Genomic DNA, 20,455 nt, shown 5'->3' on the forward strand with positions numbered 1-20,455 from the left:
GAATCCTCGAAATTACCATCACAAAAAGCTCGCTTAATCCGTTTCTGGTTGCCGTCCGAGCAACGTATACTTACTATCCGTTCGTTTTTCCGAGCAAATTACCTATAATTGGAAGTTTTTAAGTAATATTTAAATAGCTGTTTAGCATCCAGTCGCTTCGATCCGCGCTTAATTGGATAAGAGCTTACTTCGACGTCATTCCACTCCAATAAAATTTAATCCGATTGTTTAAAGCGAGCGCACGCCACTGGTCCGCTCCGAGAACGTAATTAGGAATTAATCCGGTCTGTGTAATGCAATTAAGGCGAGTCCGGATATCGCGTCATTATCACCGAGACAATAAATAATTTGTAATGTGCTTACCTTGCGTCGACGAGTCGCCCTTTGGATCAGCTTAAGTCGGAGCGGGTCGGCCAATGAAAGACGGGATTTATGATAAACTATGTAGTTTATTTTGACTTTCATATACACTCACAAATTGAGAGCGGCTTAAGCCGTAGGATACAAACATTTACCTAGTAATTATTATTATTAATATTCATTGTCAGTTTTGTCTGAAAAAATAACGGAATCTTTGTTTATTGTAGTTTTGGTTGTTCGATCGAGACAGAGTGTGGAAACGAGATTTGTAAAAACGGAAAGAAACAATCCACATTATTTTGTCAGCTCACAATATGAAACTGTATAAAAAATCAGAGCATTTGTAACAATATGAACAAATAATTTTTATTTTTCATTTTTTTAAATAAAACAGTATTTAGTTGGTAGCAGCATAGCGGCGAAGCGGCATCCGCCTCGCGAACAGAGCGTCACTCTCTCACACATACGCAGTCGCAAATGTTTAAAACTAAACTTAAATAAAAAAAATATATTTACATCACAAAATGAGAGAAAAATAAATTAGTTTTCTATGCAGAGTTATGTAAAACTTAACCTAAATCACTGTTTGTCAAGTCTTACGCGGCGAACGTAAATAAAAACATCATCTAAAATAAAAGCTAATCTTAAAATAATTTATACAGAGTCAACACTTAGATCTACATCAGCACGGGTGATATTTACAAAGATGCAACGGATATGTCCTTATGATACATACTGGCTATACAAAAAGATCGGCTAGATCTGACAAAATCAACGATAAAAATACGCACAAGCGCCGATTGTGGGGGGCACTGGGACGAGACGACTGCACGCAGGACGAAAACAATAAATAACAAAATAAAATAAAACGAGGGTCCTAAGGGCGTTAAAATATATATATATATATACACACAAAAAAAAATAACATAACGTGGGACCAGTAAAACAAATTCATAATTTGGCCGTGCAAGGGTGGGGGGTGAGCATGCGTGTTAGTGGGGTGGGGGTGGAGTGGGGAGGAAATGCATCTTTGTAAACAGGTGAAGCGTTATGTATGAGAGCGAGTATTGTCCGAACTTAGAGAGCTCATCGTACAAAAGAAGAAAAAGTGGAAAATGTATAAAAGTCAACATCTGCTTCACGATATGAAATATATTAGGAACCACGTTGCGGACCGAGTCCAGCAGTACTCAAACAAATTCAATAAATACACACTGACTGCTCTATACATAGCAATAATAATAATAATATAATATGAATAGTAATAATAATCGTGTAATACGTCAGAGTGGGCGGGCCCACGTGTCACATTCACTTAGCATTGCTAGTTGAGGCCCTCGGGCCGGCTCGGCGCTCGACGGCGGGAAGGGGGCGGGAGGGGGTTAGTCGGGCGGGATCGGGTCGAGCGCGAGACGACCCGAAGCTCCGCGCTATATCAACAATCACACTTAGTTCCAAAGAAACTCACTATATGCGAGGCAGGTCATACCGAAGTATTTCCCAGTTTTGAGTTATTTTGGATACGTAACCTAGAATATATTTAAAATTTTAAATATATATCTACTACTATATATACGTACAATGCCGGTGAAAACCAACTTTTTTTTTAAAACATAATAACTATTATTACTTAAACACCGTATCGATTATTAGTAATTAGTAGGAACCAATTTCACTGCTGGCACGAGGGTGGATTTGGGTGAGACCATGAAAGCGGGCGTCCGTGTTCTCTTACCAGCTGATATAGTTACATATACATATATATGATAAATACAGCATTTGCCTTATCAACTTTTTAATAATTAGTGTCAATAATAATAAAAGTTTTTTTTGTAATAATTTATCGTTTTAATAATAATAATGAATAAAAAAGCGGCCACGTCCGTTGCGAGTCGTTTGAGGAACTGTAAGAACGTGGCCGATAGGAACTTGTTTTACTGGGCTACCAGGAGCCCGTGGACCCTCCTGGGCGCCGCATGCAGTTTATCTACATCTCGATATAGGAACATTGTATGTCGCAGTTTGATATACACAGAAAGTGAGGAACTCTGGCCCTGCTGACGGGAGCGCATCGTCTCGGCCGCTGCGGTTCTGGCCGCGGCGACCTTGAAAAATCGGACACGTGACCGCAGCTAGGATCGCGCGCACAACTCATAGTAACTATACGTTGCAATAGGAATCATCGGACCTACTCGACTATACAACATATACACAACTACACTGACACATCTACGATAAAACATAACATATCCATGATAACGTTCAAAAATATAGAATCAGCTGTAAATATATAATATGAATCATTCTCGAAAAATTGCTTATTACGTTAGGTTGGTAGTTGGAGTTCTGGTTTCATTGTCCTGTTCCTATTAGTGGCCGGCGCTGGTGAGGGGCTGCGCGACGTCCGGGGGCGGCAGAAACCGCCCCTTGCGCTCGGCGAAGGTGTTGGAGTTGGAGTCGAGGCCGCCGCGCTCGGGCGCCGCCTCCTGCGCGGCCCGCGCCGCCAACAGCGTGATCTGGTTCACCACGTCCTCCATCTCGTGGCTGAGCGGCGACTCGGCCGGGGGCGGCAGCTTGGCGGCGCTCTTCAGGTGCGCCTCGCCCTCGCAGTGCCGCCGCAGCTCCGGCGCGCTCTTGAAGCGCTCGCCGCCGCACGACCGGCACTCGTACCCGGTCTGCACGATGCGGAACGCCCCCCGACCCTCCTGGTTGCCGCCGTAGCACTGACGCTGGTGGACGAGGAGCGGCGACTCGCCGGGGAACGCGAGGCGGCACTTCTTGCACACGAAGCACACCTCCAGGTCCGTCTCGCGGACGGACGGCTCGGACGGCTTCTGGTGGGGGTGCGGATCGGGCAGCTTCAGGGACGTCACGCCGGGGTCGGAGTTCGGCGCCGCCACCTGCTCCAGGATCGGGGCGGGCAGCGGCAGGAACGACAAGCCCGAACCCGTTTCTAGAAGCAGTCCTCCGGCTCCCCCTGCAACAACAGAAACCCCAACGTCACAAACACATACAAACTCTACCTTTTCTCCACACACACCAAAACCAACCAAATTTTACCACGTACTATCCAGAAAATTAGTACACGATTACTTTAAGAGGAGTCACTAGGTTTGGCTCTTGTGGTGTTGTCAATATATTTACAGAATTTAATATCTCCATTATTCACAAACTTATTATTATATAGTAGTAATAGTTTAATTTTTTTAATTTTCTTGAAATTTTTGCATGACGTATTTAAAAAAAAAATCAATATTTCAGTTATTTACGCAAATTTTGGAACGCGGTTTTCACCACTGTTTTCAGCTTATAAAACTTTCTCGAAAACCGTCAGGTAGGTAAATATACTTTTTATAAATACATTTTTATATTTTTGATCGGCAGAATTTTTTTTATTTTTCTTCTTTGCATCTACGCAATTTATTAGAAATTCACTAATAAACTAATTAATAGAAAAAGATCTATCACGTAATTGTCGAAAGTTACTATCGCACGCAAAAGTATTGTCGGTACCCAGCAGCGAAAGTTATTAGACCGCTCCGCCTCCTCACGGCGAGTTTCCACAATCCCTAAACACTTTTCGATAGAATAAAGTGGTTTCATTACAGAAAATGTTGAATTTGAAACGAGAACATGTTGAGATAATATTTTAAACCATAGTAGAGTGACTTTTTTAACAATAATGAATCTTTATTTAATAAATTTATTAAATTTAATTTTTTATGATCCAGTGAGCAATCGAAAAAACTGTCGAATCTTGACAATTTGGAAATGACACAGGAAGAAATTTCGGAATGAAATGTATAAAAATTAACATAACATTTGTGTGTGTTTTAAAATGATGACACATATATATTTTATTGACTTTTTATACTGTTTTTTAATTTTCGTGTTTTTCTTCACTGACTTCACATTAATAATAATTTATTACATATTATTTTTTCCACATATGTACCTGACGCCAAACCAAATGCTCTGACCGTTTTAAGGTTATCGTAGGCATGGTAAAAGGCTAATCAAAACGTATGCGTTATCACCTCCCAAAAAAATTAATGACATCACAAAATTTTGCCGAATAAATGTTACTTAAATTTTATAGAATGACGTATATCTACACTTATGGTTTATAAATCCGTGTTGAGTTCTTACTCTGGACATTCAGATTTTTGGAAACAAACTTAAAATTATATAACAATAGTTATACTTTTGTAGTTGTGGTTTATGAGTGCGCCTTCAGCCCTGGATCTCCAGATTTACAAAAAAAGAAAATCAAAACTGTATAGCATAAAAATTGTAAGAATAAAAAATCCTGTTCGTCTATAAAACAAACTTGTTTTAGACAGAGTATTCGTAAAAAAACATATCTCCAAAAAAATGTACGTAGTAATCTTAGCTGGTGTTTATGTGATTTTATTACTAACAACGGAAAATAGCTCTTAATCTATATTGGATTAAAAATATTAACAATTATGTACCTCCAAATCTATCAATTTCTAATATAATAATCAGTACAATAGCATTCATTCCTCGGACGACTTGTACAAAATCGAATTCGCTGTCATAAATTAGAAGAATGAGCCGAGAATGCTAATATTACTTTAGGGTAGACTAACGACTTGAACTATGTTGAATTCAAACCCATTTTTTTCAATAATTGTTCATTTTTGTTCAAAAATTCTGCCAACTCTGTATCACCATTTTTTCGACATACATATTTTGACTTATTGATTTATGGTATATTTTGATTTTAATAAATACATTATTTATTATTGAAATAAATTGTACTACTAACAAATATTTCATGTGATAGGGACCTTTAAAGTACGCATCTTTATCTGTGTGAGGATTTTCAAGCGATTGTATGATGTTTAACAGACAAAAAAGAGGAAAAAATAGAAGACAATGATGCTTTTGTTACAAAATTTCTCTGTGACATTTTTTGGTTGATTAAACTGTTTTCAGGGGGTTAGAACATGAAAAAAGTTGCAGTTTGATGTATATTACATTTATATTAATACCATTTTATATTAGAAAAAAGGAAAAAAATGCTATACTTCCTCTAGCAAGTCTGAGCAAGATTTGATTTCTGTTGGGATTTTATATTAAACCTTAAACCTCATTAAGTTCATCGCCTACTACGATGAGCCTATATAAACTGCGCCAAAATTAGAGATATCCTGTATCTTGTAAAATAAACATTACGTCTTAGACAAAAGACAAATTTATACTGTTTATTCTGACTTATAAGGCATTTGATGTTGCATTCACTTTTATTATGGAAATGGTTTGTTCTTACTTCGATGACCGAAAGACTATACAGAGGATCAGGGCTTGATTGCCGCAAGGTTCTGTCTCGGGCCCTTTATTATTTTCAATGTTTATTAATGCTGTTGTAAATCAGTTCTTTTCAAATTGTTTATTGCATATATACATATATACAATCCAGAAAATAAAGTCTACGTTTCAAAAATCACACACACAGTTATGTTAAAATTTATATTGTGTTAAAGGCTAGTTCATAATCACAATGCTCAAACGGGAGCAAATTTGGGTATTAATTACGACATATTTAGCAAAAAACATAATACTACATATCATAATCGTATCAAAAAATGTATCTGAATAGTCTTATCACGTTGCGAGCATATGTCATATCGTGTAAAAAAGCAGTTTACGTGTGAAAATACTGCACCGACGCAAGCCAAGTGCACATCAATTGAAAGTTATCGTGTTCGATAGGGGTGTATAGTTTTGAAACGGGGGTCTCCCATCGCTCGACTCTCCCCTGCCGCCGGATCTGCGCTCCGGACGGGCACCGCGACCCTAAAAAAATATCGAACGGCCATTAAAACGTCGATCTTTAGTTTTGAGTTTGTTTTATTATTATTACCTCGCTCCGGATTATTCCGGAATAAATTAGTTATCGATCGCGATCCGGCCCGGATTTTTTATAGGGGTCCATAAACAATAGTGAGCATCGCCGAAATTGCGTTCGAGCCACTTTTTAATTATATCGCGGTTTTGATTAAAAAATCCCGGAGTCACATAAAAAATAAATTGCCTATTTAATTGCATCCGAGCGGGTGGAGCTCGCCCCTGCGCCGATTGAGATCGCCTCCAGAACGCAGCTGGTCGGCTGTAAAGCGAGGGCGAGGGTTTCTTAAAATTTACTTTTTCGCTCCGCGAGTTATAATAGCGAAGGGAGGCTTGCCTTGGGGTGAGATATGGATTTTTGCTTCCGACGCGCAGTTTTTCTGAATTATAAAATATCTTCGTTCGCTACAGCGGATCGTTATATATTGAAAACGCCGGGATTTTTCTTCAATTCGGAGCGACAATCCCTGGCAGGAAGACGCCGAAAAGAGCGGATGTGACGGAGGGACTAATTATAGTGTGAACCGCTCTTAACAAATTGTAATTAGTACCTTAATAGGGATACAGTAGTTAAACTAATTACGTAAACAATTTACACCAGTAATTGTGACAGAGCGGAGGCGTTCTGATCTGTCACGCGTTATATAAACAAAGCTTGCTTCGCGCGTCAATATTAATTGTGAACGGGGCCTAAGACATTCGGAATTGAACCGATGACAGTGACAGATAACCAATTTAGAAAGATTACACTGCACAAATGTTTGTGTTGTCGATCGAATTGCTTTTCCTTTAAGATGATTATGCTCCGGGAATAAAAAATGAAAAGTCGGGGGCAGACGGACGGCTTGGACCGCACTTTCAATTAATCCGCGACGGACGTCTCAAATTAATCCTCGCGAAAACACTAGCCATTTTTACAAAACACGTTATACCCCAATTCCACGGTATGCGATTCGGCATACCGCACGTGACCACGCGCGTCCAAACACTTCCAAAGTCGATTTTAATTTTCGAACAAAAATGATGTTGCGGGAAATCCGCGCGACAGCAATTAGGCCGCTAATTTATGCGAGTACTGTTCTGTTTGCAGTCATTGATCCGAGGCCTCGCTTGAAAATAAATGTTGTTGTGATTGAGTGGGCCGAGTCTTAACTACATTTTAATCAGACTCAATCTAAGACACAACTGTGATACAAATTTATACAAGACTACGTTACATTGGGCTTGCCTCAATTCCAAACAACCAGCGAATTATTCAAGGTGTTGACGGGCGGTCGCACCGTGTACCAACCTCGAGGCCGGCTATGTTGAATGTTCAGTTTAATGTATTGACAAGTATGTTATCTCCTGTATACGATTCTAATGGCGTTCTTTATTTATTTCGGAACGTGTGGAGCATTTTTAATGGGGGGGCCGTTAGGACTTTATGGATTTTAAATACGGTCTAATCAGGTTTCGCTGATAAACTCGTTGGCTTTGGCCAGATTATTAATCAGACTGCGCGACGACGAGCGGAAAAGGGTCGCCGATGTACAGGGTTTTTCATCGGAAAAGTACAGGCGGGTTTTTTCGAGTGCGCGCTATTTTCACCGGGTTTTGTGGGTATTACGCAGTTACTTTGGCACTTTGATATTTAAATTAGTGAGATTAATCATCGCTGACAGGTTGACTGCTTACGTTTCTATTTTTTTCTTAAATTTATTTCACTGTGATATATTTATTAATTAGTATGTTGGAATATAATTAAGCTAATGATTTAAATGTCAGCTGCTCTTAGAATGTATACAAATTATCTCATTTAATTGTGTCTTAAAATGTACTGTTCAAATCGCTATAAATAATAAAAGCGCAGCTATGCACAATTAATTAAGCTAGCAAGAAAGTGGAGAGATAGTCAATATATTACTGTTCTGTCCACTATCCTATAGGTAGCCGAGCCTAGATTAGTCAGCACGTGCATAAGCAATAATGATTTTTAATTAAAACTACATGTCTGTATTGGTGTGTTATAAATAAATCCCATTAGGAAGAAAAATTGAAAGCATGAATGTTGTTAATGGCAGTAGTCGGAACCATTACACAGGAAGTGTCACAGAATTTTTTATTAAATATAATCATTTGAAAGTATGTTTTATAAGTTTTTCTTTCAATTTACTGCAACGAAAATCGCCATGAGATATTAAGGCAACAATTACGAGTTAATTGGGAGATAAATTTTGCCAAATTTTAGCAAAATGTGGAAGAAGCTAATTTAGAAATAGTCCTTTCCATTTTTTAATTTTTTTTTTTTTGGAAAAAATTTTCTTCCAGTGTATCAATATTTTAATTTAGAGTAAATTTGAAATGTAATAATAACTTTAAACATTATTTTTAAAAAAAGGAGAGAACTAAAAAACTGTAAAAATATATATACAACACTTGAAAATAATTTTTAATTTAAACGAATTTCAACTTTACACTATATATTTTCAACTTAAATTTTTTTAGAAAATATATCCAATACATGTATCCAGGTAAAACACGGCGATCTATCAAAATCCGTAAAAAAATATATAAGTTGCAATCTAAAAAAGACACGGCGTTATATATGCGTTATATTTCTAATGTACTCTATTCAGTTTCTAAGCTAAAAACGATGACGTTTACAGAATTTCGATATATTTCTCCGTTCTGAAGATATAAGCTCTCGGAGTTTTATCTGAGGTCCCCCATATATACAAGGTGAGTCATTAAGCCATCGGCCTAGACATCTCATTAATTGTTGGAGATAGAAAAAAGTCAAAGACCCAAGTTGTACGGTTCTTTCGTATTATAGTACATATTTTTTAAGGTATAACACGTTAACGTTGTTTCTTTAAATGAAACACCCTATATATTTTTAGATCTTTTAATTGACTATAGATTATAGCTTACTTTTGAAATTCCGATAAGACGTTGCCACAATATTCCAATTTTCTTGAATTTTTTTGGCATGGAAAGGTTCACAAAAAAATCGCATTCGGGTAATTTTTAAAGTCAATTTTGTGGGAGAATAAAGGCACACGCTTTATTGTAGTATCAAATAAATCAAATTTCAATATACAGAGTGCATATTTAGAAAAAAAAAAATAAAATTTTACAGTTTTCAAATATTGGTATTTCAGTTTTTTCAAATGAAACACCCTGTATTTTATTATAGTATTTTACTGTCTTTTTGTCCTCATTCTTCAAATATGTCGATGCGTCTCTTAAAAATGAAATCGCAGTATATCGATATTTGAAAACTTTAACAATTAAAACATTTTTATAAACACACTGTATAAGAAAATTTAATCTCATTTATACTACAATAAAGCGCATACCCTTCTTTATCTGCCCACAAAATATGGTAACAAAAATATTAAAAGTAACACTTTTGTGATTTTTCTTGTGAACCCTTCCATTGTTAAAAATTTTCAAAAATATTGGAAGAACATGGCAACGTTGCATCGTAATTTCAAAAATAAACTGTGACTGTAAAACCTAAGAAAAGATCAAAAATGTAAAAATAAAAAACTTAATTGTGTTACGCCTTAAAAAGACAACACTCTGTATAGCTAAAAATATTTTTAGAAAACCCATACAACTTTGGTATATGACTTTTTTCTATTTCTAATCATTTACGAGATATCGGGGAACGCGCGCTTAGTTTTATTCACCCTGTATATATAGAAATTTGTAGTTATGTTGCTCAATTTATTTGAAGAAGTCTTCATAACTTGAAACAACAGCTAAAATATATTAAAATTATTTACTTCATTTATGAACGAATTCAAAATTTTACACAACTCAATTCAATTTCTGTGCAGTTGCTATTCAGAAAAATATCAATGACGTCATACTAATAACGCCAACCAAAAATTTTCGGTAAAAGCCCGTCCCAGCTCCAACGTGAAATTAATTAAAAATCCGTTAAGTATGGGTTTCACAGTTGTAGGTTTGCCAAGCGGGTTTCGGAAATAATAAATCAGATGGTCGAAATTTACGGCATCTTGTAACTTTGTCAATTATTAGCGTGTAAACGAACGTGTTTCAGTACGAAAAATGAGCGAATAACAAGACCATATGCAAATTTTTGAAATCTGACGTAGTTATCACGTGTCGTAAATCGCAGATCACTTATTTATCGTGTTCGACACGACAAGTCTATAACTGTGTAACTGTGGCTTTAATAATAATTTATATAATGAATGAAATGTTTTATTGCCTATACTAACCCAACCAATGTTCTACGTTTTCGAGTAACAAAATTCTTACATGTTTATGAGGACGTCCCTAGAATTCTCACATTCCGAACACTGCGAAGGCTGTGTTAAAAATTGCTCTCTCGGTATAGCGTTTGTCTCTACATTGGTGTGTCGACTGAAGTACAAGATTAGGTTTAGGTTAGGTTTCTATGCGATTTATAACAATTAACGATTAACTAACCTTGGATTTTACAAAAGAGTGTTTTTGTTTCAGTAAATCTTGTTGACGTAAGGCGCTTTTGTACTAATTACAACCGTAAGCAACATATTGTTTTGGTGATGAATACAGATATTGTGCAATTTTTTGCCACAGCTTGTGAGAAAACCTCGACATGATATTAGGTATATTATTTATCAATCACTACATATTACACATTTAGCGAGTTAACAACTTAAAGCTGACCTTGTCGACGTACCGTGTAAGCCGTCCTTTACAATTTTTTATCATCCGATTTCACCACGGTCAACTGATTTTTAATTTGTATTTTTTCCCCTGCACCCTCGTTAAGAAACATCCACCCTCCTTCGATATCATCATCAAACCGCTCCTCCCCATTCACTTAAAAATTCACAAAAAGGGTAAACTCCGCTATCATCCCCTTAATCCACCCTCGCCGCCGCCTCCCGCTCCCGCATTCCGACACCGCTCTGAAACAAGCACCCAAACACTCACTAATTACTGTCCCGCACCGGCATCAACCCTTCCGCGCAACAAGTGTCCGTTAAAGGGTAAATCGCGGCGTTAATTCCGCCCTCGCCACCTAATTAAAACCGTCAATTAAGTTGGCGGCGGCGCGAATTAAAGCTCGAGCGGAAAGCTTAATTCGTCAAGGACGCGGCGCTTGTAATCCCCGAGATTATCTCGGAGGGTCGTTTTATTTTTTATGTGCAGATATTAAGGCGCACCCTCCGAAAAAAATGAGTCACGACTTTTAAAATATTGATCGGCCGGAGTCGCAGGATCACATCCAAGCCGACAAACTTACCAATTTCCGATAAGCAAGGGACGCTCCGCTAATTTCGTTTTCACATATTCAACCGGCGCGCCTCCACCCAAAAGGAAATTCAATACGTGCGCGAGCTTTTTATGCCCGGACGTGGAATTTTTCGGAGAGCTTTGTGCGGTTATGGGAGAAAGTTCGATTCGGGAGGTGGGAAGAGCGCAATTAAAATGTGGGACAGGTGGGGTGGGGCGGGGGGTTTTGATCGATGGACATGTTTTCTGGAGGCCGGCGTCGCAAGAATGTCTCGCAATTTCAAAATTTTGGTCAGGGTATACATGTAAACGGTGATTGTAATCGTTGCTAAAAGCGTGTAAAGAAATAGAAAAGAACAAGAAACTAGAAGTATAGTGCATCAACAAGAATAGTGGTTTCGCGATTTTGACTCCTCCACTATCTCGGTCAACGTCACTAGATGCAAATTTATGACACCATCCCAAGCAGCGGCTCTTTGTTGTACATATTTACCTGGCATGAGTGGGTTAGAAAAGTTAAGCCATAAAGCCACTATTTTTGTTGGCACATCACCACCGATTTGAAAGAGAAAGAACATTCAAAGAGCTACTTCATAGTTCTGCTTCAACCGCGGACCGATTTAAAACGACAGTATAACTCAAAAAAGTTAGAAACAAAATTTTCATTTCAGAACTGAATGATACGCTACTGGTCAAAATCTAAGTGACAGATTATGACTCAACAATTCCTTTTCGTAGTATAGACCATCCACGAAAATAGTGCTATTACGACTTTGACTCCTTCGCCACCCTTTCGACGAATAATGCAACTTATTAGTGTTAAGTATAAAATTATGACACAACTCCACGCTTCTTCTAAACACGACCGACTTTAGGTCAAAATCATAAACCGCTATTTTCATAGATGGCCTATACTTCCACTGTAAAGTGATTTTATGTTTTTTTAATATGTATTGCTGTACTAAATAAACATTATGTAAAATAACAACATTTTTTAAATCCTTGCTCTAAAAATGTTTACACTAAATTGTGACAGTATTTCGTAGTATTTAATAATAATTTGTTCATAATAAGAAATGTTGAACGTAATTAAAAGCATATAAAAATTATTTTTGGAGAATATGGCGCAAATATACACAGGGAGAGTGCTCATTCTTCGATATCTCAGTAATTATTGAAAATAGAAAAAACGTCAGAGACTGAAGTTGTACGCTTCTTAGAGTGCTATAGACTGAAATTATTTTCAACTATAGAGACGGCCTTCTATTTTCGAAAGGTAAGCCACAACTTACTTTTTTTAAGTAGAACACCCTATATATTTTTTTATATTCTCATTGATTCCTTCGCAGACTTTAAAACCGTAGTTTATTTTTGAAATTCCAATGCGACGTTGCCACGTTATTCCATTTTTTTTTGACATTTTTTAGAAGTGCAATGGTTCAGCAAAAAAATCGCAGTGAGGTTATTTTTAACATCTGTGCTAGAAAAATTTGTAGACAGGATAAATAAAGATACGCGCTTTGTGGTGGTATAACTTAAATTAATATACAGGGTATTTATAAAAAAATCAAAAATATTACTCTATAACAATTTTCTAGATCTAGAATTAACAGTTTCTGCGATTTTTCACTCTTTTTAGAGACACCTACATATCAGAAGAAAGAGAATAAAAAATAGAGTACGATACAATAATAAAATACAGAGTGTTCTACTTGAAAAAAACTGATATATCGATATTCGAAAAATTGTATAGCTTCGGATTTTTTATAAACACTCGGTATTAAAATTTAATTTAATTGATACCACAACAAAGCAACGTTATCTCTCCACAAAATGTTATAGCACAGATTTTAAAAATAATCCTACTGTAATTTTTTTGTTGCATTGCTAAAAAAAACTAATAAATTTGCTATAACGTGGCAATATCGCAACAAAATTTCAAAAGTGGGCTAGGTTGTATAATCTAGGACGAGCTCAAACAGAGTATGTAAATTATATAGCATGTTCCATTTCGAAAAAGTGAGTTGTACGTTACGCCTCAAAAACAGAACATTCTGTAGAGTTGAAAATAATTTTAGCGTATGGTACTCCAAGAACCATATAACTTTGATCTTTAACTTTTTTTTCTATCTGTTAATATTTTTATATACAAAAATGTTTTTTTTTTTTAGATATTATAGTTCGTAGATAAGTTGGAAGGACAAGTATGTATTAACCCTTGAGAACCATCTGAAGTAGGCATTCATTTTGTACAGAAAAACTAGCTACACGCACCCTAAACACGAAACTAACTGAACTCCGTTAAGTGCCGCTTACGCAGCCGTCGGTTTATCAAGCAACCTTATGAAGCAAGAAATTACATAGGCCGAATTTACATTTTTTAATTAATCTAGGGCGAAACATCCTGTGTATGTTTATTTAGGGACCACATACACACCCATTTTGGAACTCAACCTTCGTTACCAAGTTTTAGTGTTTAACGTCAGATCAGCATTTAGACAAAGAGCCAAAAATCAACACATATTTATGAAAATTGTTTGTTTATTTACACCTTAATAAGATAAAATTTTATACATTGTTAGTTTAAGGACTTTCACACCTAGAGGCTCTTTCCGTTTTGTAATAGTTATTGATGATTGAATTAAATTAAATTAAATTAAAACTAATGGTGAATTACCTAATACAATTCATGTTATGGTTACAATATTTTGACAACAATTAAAAATTTTCAATTAACGACAACAATAAATTATATACGTATGTATATGATTTATGAACTAATTGATGAAACGAAAGTTGTTTATGAGCTGTCAAAATTAATTAATTTCTGACGAACTACTGTTATTGAATTTTTCTCATAGCAAAGACTCGTGTTTTTAAAATCCAGCAGGCAAGGTGAAATTTGTGGTCGTTTTGAAAAAACCACCACCAAAATTTAGTCCTTCAAGAAGTTTAAAAAATGTTTTCAGATTAAATTCGCCTATAAACTTGAAACTTTCATTTTCAGCCTCCCACATTCGATCCCGCGAAACCTAAAATATGCAGTGTTTTCATAATGTGCCTCCTCCAGTCGCACAAGTCTCTAAATGGCACTCAAAGTTATGTCGTCGACAGGAATATTATGTCGTATTTCACTCCGACACTACAATGCAATACAAACTTTATTACACGATAAATTCCGTCTATTTATTTAAACTCGATTCCACGTCGTCCCAACGTCCCTTCCTCATTTTTAACCACCTCAAGTCTGCATTCGCAATTCCGTGCAACAACTACCAACTCTTCGGGCGAAAACTTGTTATAAATATTTTTTTAATTCCTGCGAAACCCACTGAAGATTCTCGGTAGCAGTACAAAGTCGTGAGCTTTATATTTATAACAAGCGTGACCCTGCGTGCTTAAAGTTGTAAGAAAGTTCACTACTGACCTTTGCCATTGAGGCCAGTATCGGTCCATAGTCGCATTGAGATGCATCGTATGCTGAAATGTTGAAAAAAACAACCATAAGAAACAAAAAAAATGTACATCGAAAAAGTATGATCTCGTTTTAAGCACGTCAGGGTCGCTATACCTTATCTACAGTGACAATTCAACCAAAGCTAAACAACACAACCAACATGCTTAAAAAAGGTGAAGCGTGGCGAAGGCGTGGTGCGGGGGAGAAACAGACGAAAACTGGTGCCCGACCGACTATACATCCATATACAGGGTGACCAAACTAGCACGCGCGCCTCAATATCTCATTACTTATTATTTGCAATAGTAAGATAAAAGTGATAAACCAATATGAAGTATTTTCAACTATATAGGGTTAATTAAATTTCAATTTTACTAAACTTTTAATTTTTTTATTCAAGAAAATTGAAACAACTTGACAACGTCGCATCAAAACTGCAAAAATGAAATATACTTGCAAAATCCAAGAATCGGTCATTGAGAGCGTGTAAAATATATAGAGTATTCCATTAAAAAAAGTTGGTAGCGTCTCAAAAACAGAACACCCTGTATAGTTGAAAATAATTTTAAGTTATGCAACTCTAAAACCCGTGAATGTCGAGGAGATCTCATTGAATATATTCATCCACACCACATTATTTCGCAATACAAATTGGGCGATATAACTTTTGGGATATCTCAATAGTAATCTGTGTGAAAAGACTTTTCAAAGAAAATCGATTCACAATAATATTAATTAAGGGAAAAATCCTTGATTACACATAAAGTTATTAGTTCGTGTATACAGGGTGATTCACTGAGCACGCGTTCTTCGATATCATATTAAATACTGAAAATTAAAAAAAAAATCAGTCTATGAAATCATAAAAATCGCACTAGTGTGATAATTTTTGAATTAGTAGCCGAAAAAATATTAGATCAACAGAAATTATATTTATATACAGGGCGAGTCATGAAGTTATTAATTATTATTAAAAATAGAAAAAACTCAAAGACCGAAATTGTATGGTTCTTTGAGCACAATACTCCAAAAGTATTTTTAACGACACAAGTTCAGTTTTTAAGAAGTTAGTTTTTTTAAACGAATCACCCAATATATATTTACATTTTTTAATTGACCTATTCTTAGATTTTACAACTAGAGTTTATTTTTGAAATTATGATGATTTTAAAATAACCCTATTGCGATTTTTTTTGTGAACCCTTCCATTGCCAAACAATTTCAAGAAAATTGAAATAACGTGGCAACATCGCATCAGAATTTCAAAAGTAAACTGTGGTTGTAAAGCTAAGAAGAGGTCAATTAAAATATGTTAATATATAGTATATTTCACTAAAATATTTAAAAAAACAATTTCAAAACAGACCACTCTGTATAGTTAAAGGTAATTTTAGAGTATAATTCTCAAAGAATCGTACAGCTTTGGTCTTTGACTTTTTTTTCTATTTCTAATAATTAATGGGTTATTGAGGAAGGCGGCTTAGTGACTCATGTATATAATATCTGCTAATTTTAGGTAGTCTCTTCAAATATAGCTAACTATAGTCTGTCCACTGAATGAGTGAAATATGATTTTAAAATCAATAATAGCACTATAATTATCGAACGAAAGAATTTCCTATACCGATGTGAAATGTCAATGAGAATTTTGGAATTCAGCTATAAATTCTTGAACGGCATTCGCAGCTGACAATAATGGTTATCGTATTCCACAATTCAATAGATGGTCTATATTCATTAATACATGATTAATTAAATAAATATACATGCTTAAAATCACTTTTCAGACGAGCTTCATACAAGATTTTTGCTACAATTGACCCGAAAAAGTAAAAAAAAGCTCGATTAAACGCTGTGACTAATTAAAATTTACGAAATAATAAATGTCACAATAATAAATTTCAATGAAAGTTTGTTCTCTAATATCTAGATGTTTCCGGTCTGCTCAAATATATCTACTTAGGTATAGTCTGTCCACTGAAAAGTGAAATATCACTTCTAAAGTCAATAGCAATATAACTATGGACACACAGTATTTCCTAAATCTATCAATGTGAACTGATAATGAAAGAATTATCTAATTCAGTTATAAGCTCTTGAAGAGTAAGAGAAAAAAACTGGTATTCCTATTCCACAATTGAATAGATGTACTGTACTCGTGATTTCCCTCTTCGCGTGGCATGACAAAAATGCGCGTTTTTCTCCCCGATAAGAGGGCTGCACTCAATCAGGTATTGGGGTAGCGTCGGGGGTGGTTTATTTAAAACACGTACCACCGCGTACGGGGCATTTTATATTTAAATGTTGCATGATTAGCCGGTATTAAATAAACGTAAGGTACTCTCAAAGGTTCGGTTATAATTTATTTTTTATTGTCTATTGTCTACGAACATCTCACGCCATTACAAACCCGATTTCTTCGATTATCATAAATCTCGGCAGCCACGCCACCGACGGGATGAAACAATTTTTGTTGGATGTGTGTATTCGCGATGATAACGATTTATCAAAGGGCCCATTGAAATTCGGGAGCGGCGCGGGGGGAGGAGCCGGATGTGTCGTATTTGTGTCGTATTTGTTTAGGGTGCTCTCTTCCACCCGGCTAATTTGTAACGCCGGCCCAGGTAGAAGGAAAAATGGTCGAGGGCGTGAATGGGTGTTCGGTGGCGAGAGGACAAATTCGAGATCGGAACAAGAAGGTGAGTTATTTCGGCTGGAAGAGGGTCGAGTGGGCGATGTATTTATGGAGGGAAAGCGGAAGGACGCAGAGCTGGAAGCGGCTCGTAACGGGCCGAAACAACGCGGATGATGAGAGGATGGGGGGCGAAACAGGTCGTAAGGTAACGTTATAGTGTAATTTACACGGAGAGATTTACACATTTTGAAGATCATATTCGAAACAGTTTTTACTGGAAAGAAAAGAGAAGAACGAAAAATGGTAAAGAAGAATATTCCAACAATTTCAACAACAAAAAGAAACTCGTAATCAAATAAACGAAAATATGTATCCAACAATAACAAAATATGAACGCAAGATGCATATTTTAGAATAAATTTGTTATCAATTTTAGTTTTCGAATTTTTTTTTATTCATATGGAATTTTTCAATCGAAATGAATTAGAGGTTTGAGGTTAGTAAGTTTATTGTTTAAACATATTTTATTTGTTACATTGATCTAGTTTCTCTAGCGACCCTGAAAACGAGCACATTGCATTTGAATTGTTGGTAATGATCAGGTTCTCTATTCCGAAATATTTTTAATTAGTAGGACAAGAAGAAACCTACAAAACTTGTTAAACCAAAAATACTTCGCTTCAATTCGGAGAAGAAAATTAAAAATGATAAAAAATTCAAAAACTAAATTTAAGCACTAACACTTTGGAGCAAATTTGTATTGTCTTATTGCAACGGTCAAGAGTGTGACGTCACTAATATACAGGGTGAGTCACTAAGAGCGCGTTTCTCGATATTTCATTAACTATAGTGAACAAGAGATTTTTCTTTTTTTTTTCTCTAAAAAAAAAAAATTATTCGTTTGCACTTCCTTTTCTGTATTTATTTATTTAATTATGAATGTTAAATAAAAGTTTACATTTGAGAGATTTTCAAAATATCAGCAACTCTTCGGGCAGACTGTTTATTAAAACTTATGCGAAAAAGGAAAATAATGTTTATTTCCTGGTATAAAAGACTTTCTAGATGTTGACGTTTTGTCAACAGACAATCAGACTTTCTCTTAAATTTTAGTTTTGTTATCAACTGAAAATGCAAAAAAATACATAAATTTTGTTATTGTAATCGCAATTTAACAATTTATCAAAATCGGTAAAAAAAGACGTTGCAATTTAAAAAAATATATAGGTAGATATACGTCGCCATATATGAATCATATTTGCAGTCTATTAAATTAAACTTTCTCCTTCAAGCTAAAAACAATGGCGTTTACGAAATTTCAACATCTCTAGCCGTTCCGAAGATATAACGCTGCGGAATTTTAACTGGGACACTCGGTATATCTAAAAAACTAACGCTAACATATGTTCAAACTATATATATATATCTAGTTTATCTAGTTGTTTTAGTAGCGTGAATGAATTTTTGTAGTCACTATGTCAGTGTTACTAGAAGTAGAAAAAAGTCAAAAATTAAATACACCCCAGTTTTTTAAAATGAAACACCCTATATGTTTCTCATATTTTTATTGACCACTTCTTAGGCTCTACAACAACAGTTTATTTTTGAAATTGCGATGCGACGTTGCCACGTTATTCTAAATTTTTCAAATCTTTTTAGCATTGCAAGGGTTTATAAACAAATATAAGAATAATGTTATTTTTAAAATCTATCTTGCAATATTTTATGGAGAGATAAACAAAGGTACGCATTTTATTATGGTATTCATTAAACATAATTTTAATATATAGAGTATTTATAATGAAATTTTAAATTTTACAATCTTCAAACATTTCAGTTTTTTCAAATAAAATGATTTTATTTAACTGCATCTTACTATGTAAACATTTTTTATTCCCTTAATAAAAATGAAACAGAATAAAAACAGAATAAGATGCACTAATAATATACAGGACGTTCTGAATAAAAAAAAAACCTAAAACATTGATGTTTGAAAATTGTTATAATTTAATTTTTTATAAACACTCTCTATATTATAATATATTATTATATGTATAAAGTGTCTATCTTTATTTATCTGGCCACAAAATATTGTGATCCACATTTTGAAACTAAACCTACTGTGATTTTTGGTTGATCCTTTCACTAATAAAAAATTTCTAGAAAATTATAAATACTTGGCATCGGAAATTCGAAAATAAACTATGATTATAAAATCCACAAAGACGGTAACAAAAATATATAAAAATCTATAGGGTATTTTTTTAACAAATTTTTGTATAATGCCTTAAAACAGAACACTTTGTACAGTTGAAAATAATTTCTAATACTAATTAATGAGAGAGATATCAAGGAGCGCGAGTTTAGTGATTCACCCTGTATATTCTATTTAAAGAGCAAGTGTATTTCTTTACTCACAGTTTAACGAATAATAAATAATATACTTGGTTATTGTAAACGTTTCTTACGTCGTAGGTGACTAAAAAAACCAATTTGAGTGGTTTTTGGTAGAATCCACCCATATTTTCGTATAGAATTTATTCAACATTTTAGAAACACATTTCAAAGTACAATTTAAAAAGAAAATTTAGCATCTAAGGTCTAAATAAAAAAAAAACAAGTTCGTTAAATATTAACCGCGTTAAACAGAGGAATGAGAAATAAAATTCAAAATTTACAAAAGAATAATCACAAAACAAATATGTATACAGGATGATAAAAAAATTACGGATAAGTTCGATGGTACATTGTTAAGAAGACTCTGAAGAACTCGAAAAAAATAGTTAAAAAAGTTCCTGCACCAAACTTTTGAAAATATTAAACTTCAAAGTTGAAGCATTAACTTCGTAATTATGATTTGTTTTAATGAACTGCATGTCTAACAGACA

The 20,455-nt window shown here is 35.0% G+C and overlaps 1 protein-coding gene across 6 annotated transcripts in view; it reads right to left on the reverse strand.

Annotated features, from left to right (window-relative positions):
• Positions 1-429: 429 nt before the first annotated feature.
• LOC135139524 (zinc finger homeobox protein 3) overlaps positions 430-20,455 on the reverse strand; it is a 294,739-nt gene continuing 274,713 nt past the window's right edge. For 5 of the 6 annotated variants that reach the window (XM_064069793.1, XM_064069791.1, XM_064069790.1 and 2 more), the window contains one exon: positions 430-3,337. In XM_064069793.1, the coding sequence (XP_063925863.1) occupies positions 2,730-3,337 (608 nt within the window). In that variant the 3' untranslated portion in view covers positions 430-2,729. Of the gene's footprint in view, positions 3,338-14,902; positions 14,956-20,455 lie in introns of all 6 variants that reach the window. The other variant, XM_064069796.1, reaches the window with a different exon arrangement.

Source organism: Zophobas morio, unplaced genomic scaffold (genome assembly GCF_036711695.1).
Source record: "Zophobas morio isolate AGI-343-1 ecotype UQ-CSIRO unplaced genomic scaffold, CSIRO_AGI_Zmor_V1 ptg000031l, whole genome shotgun sequence".
NCBI classification, from domain to species: domain Eukaryota; kingdom Metazoa; phylum Arthropoda; class Insecta; order Coleoptera; family Tenebrionidae; genus Zophobas; species Zophobas morio.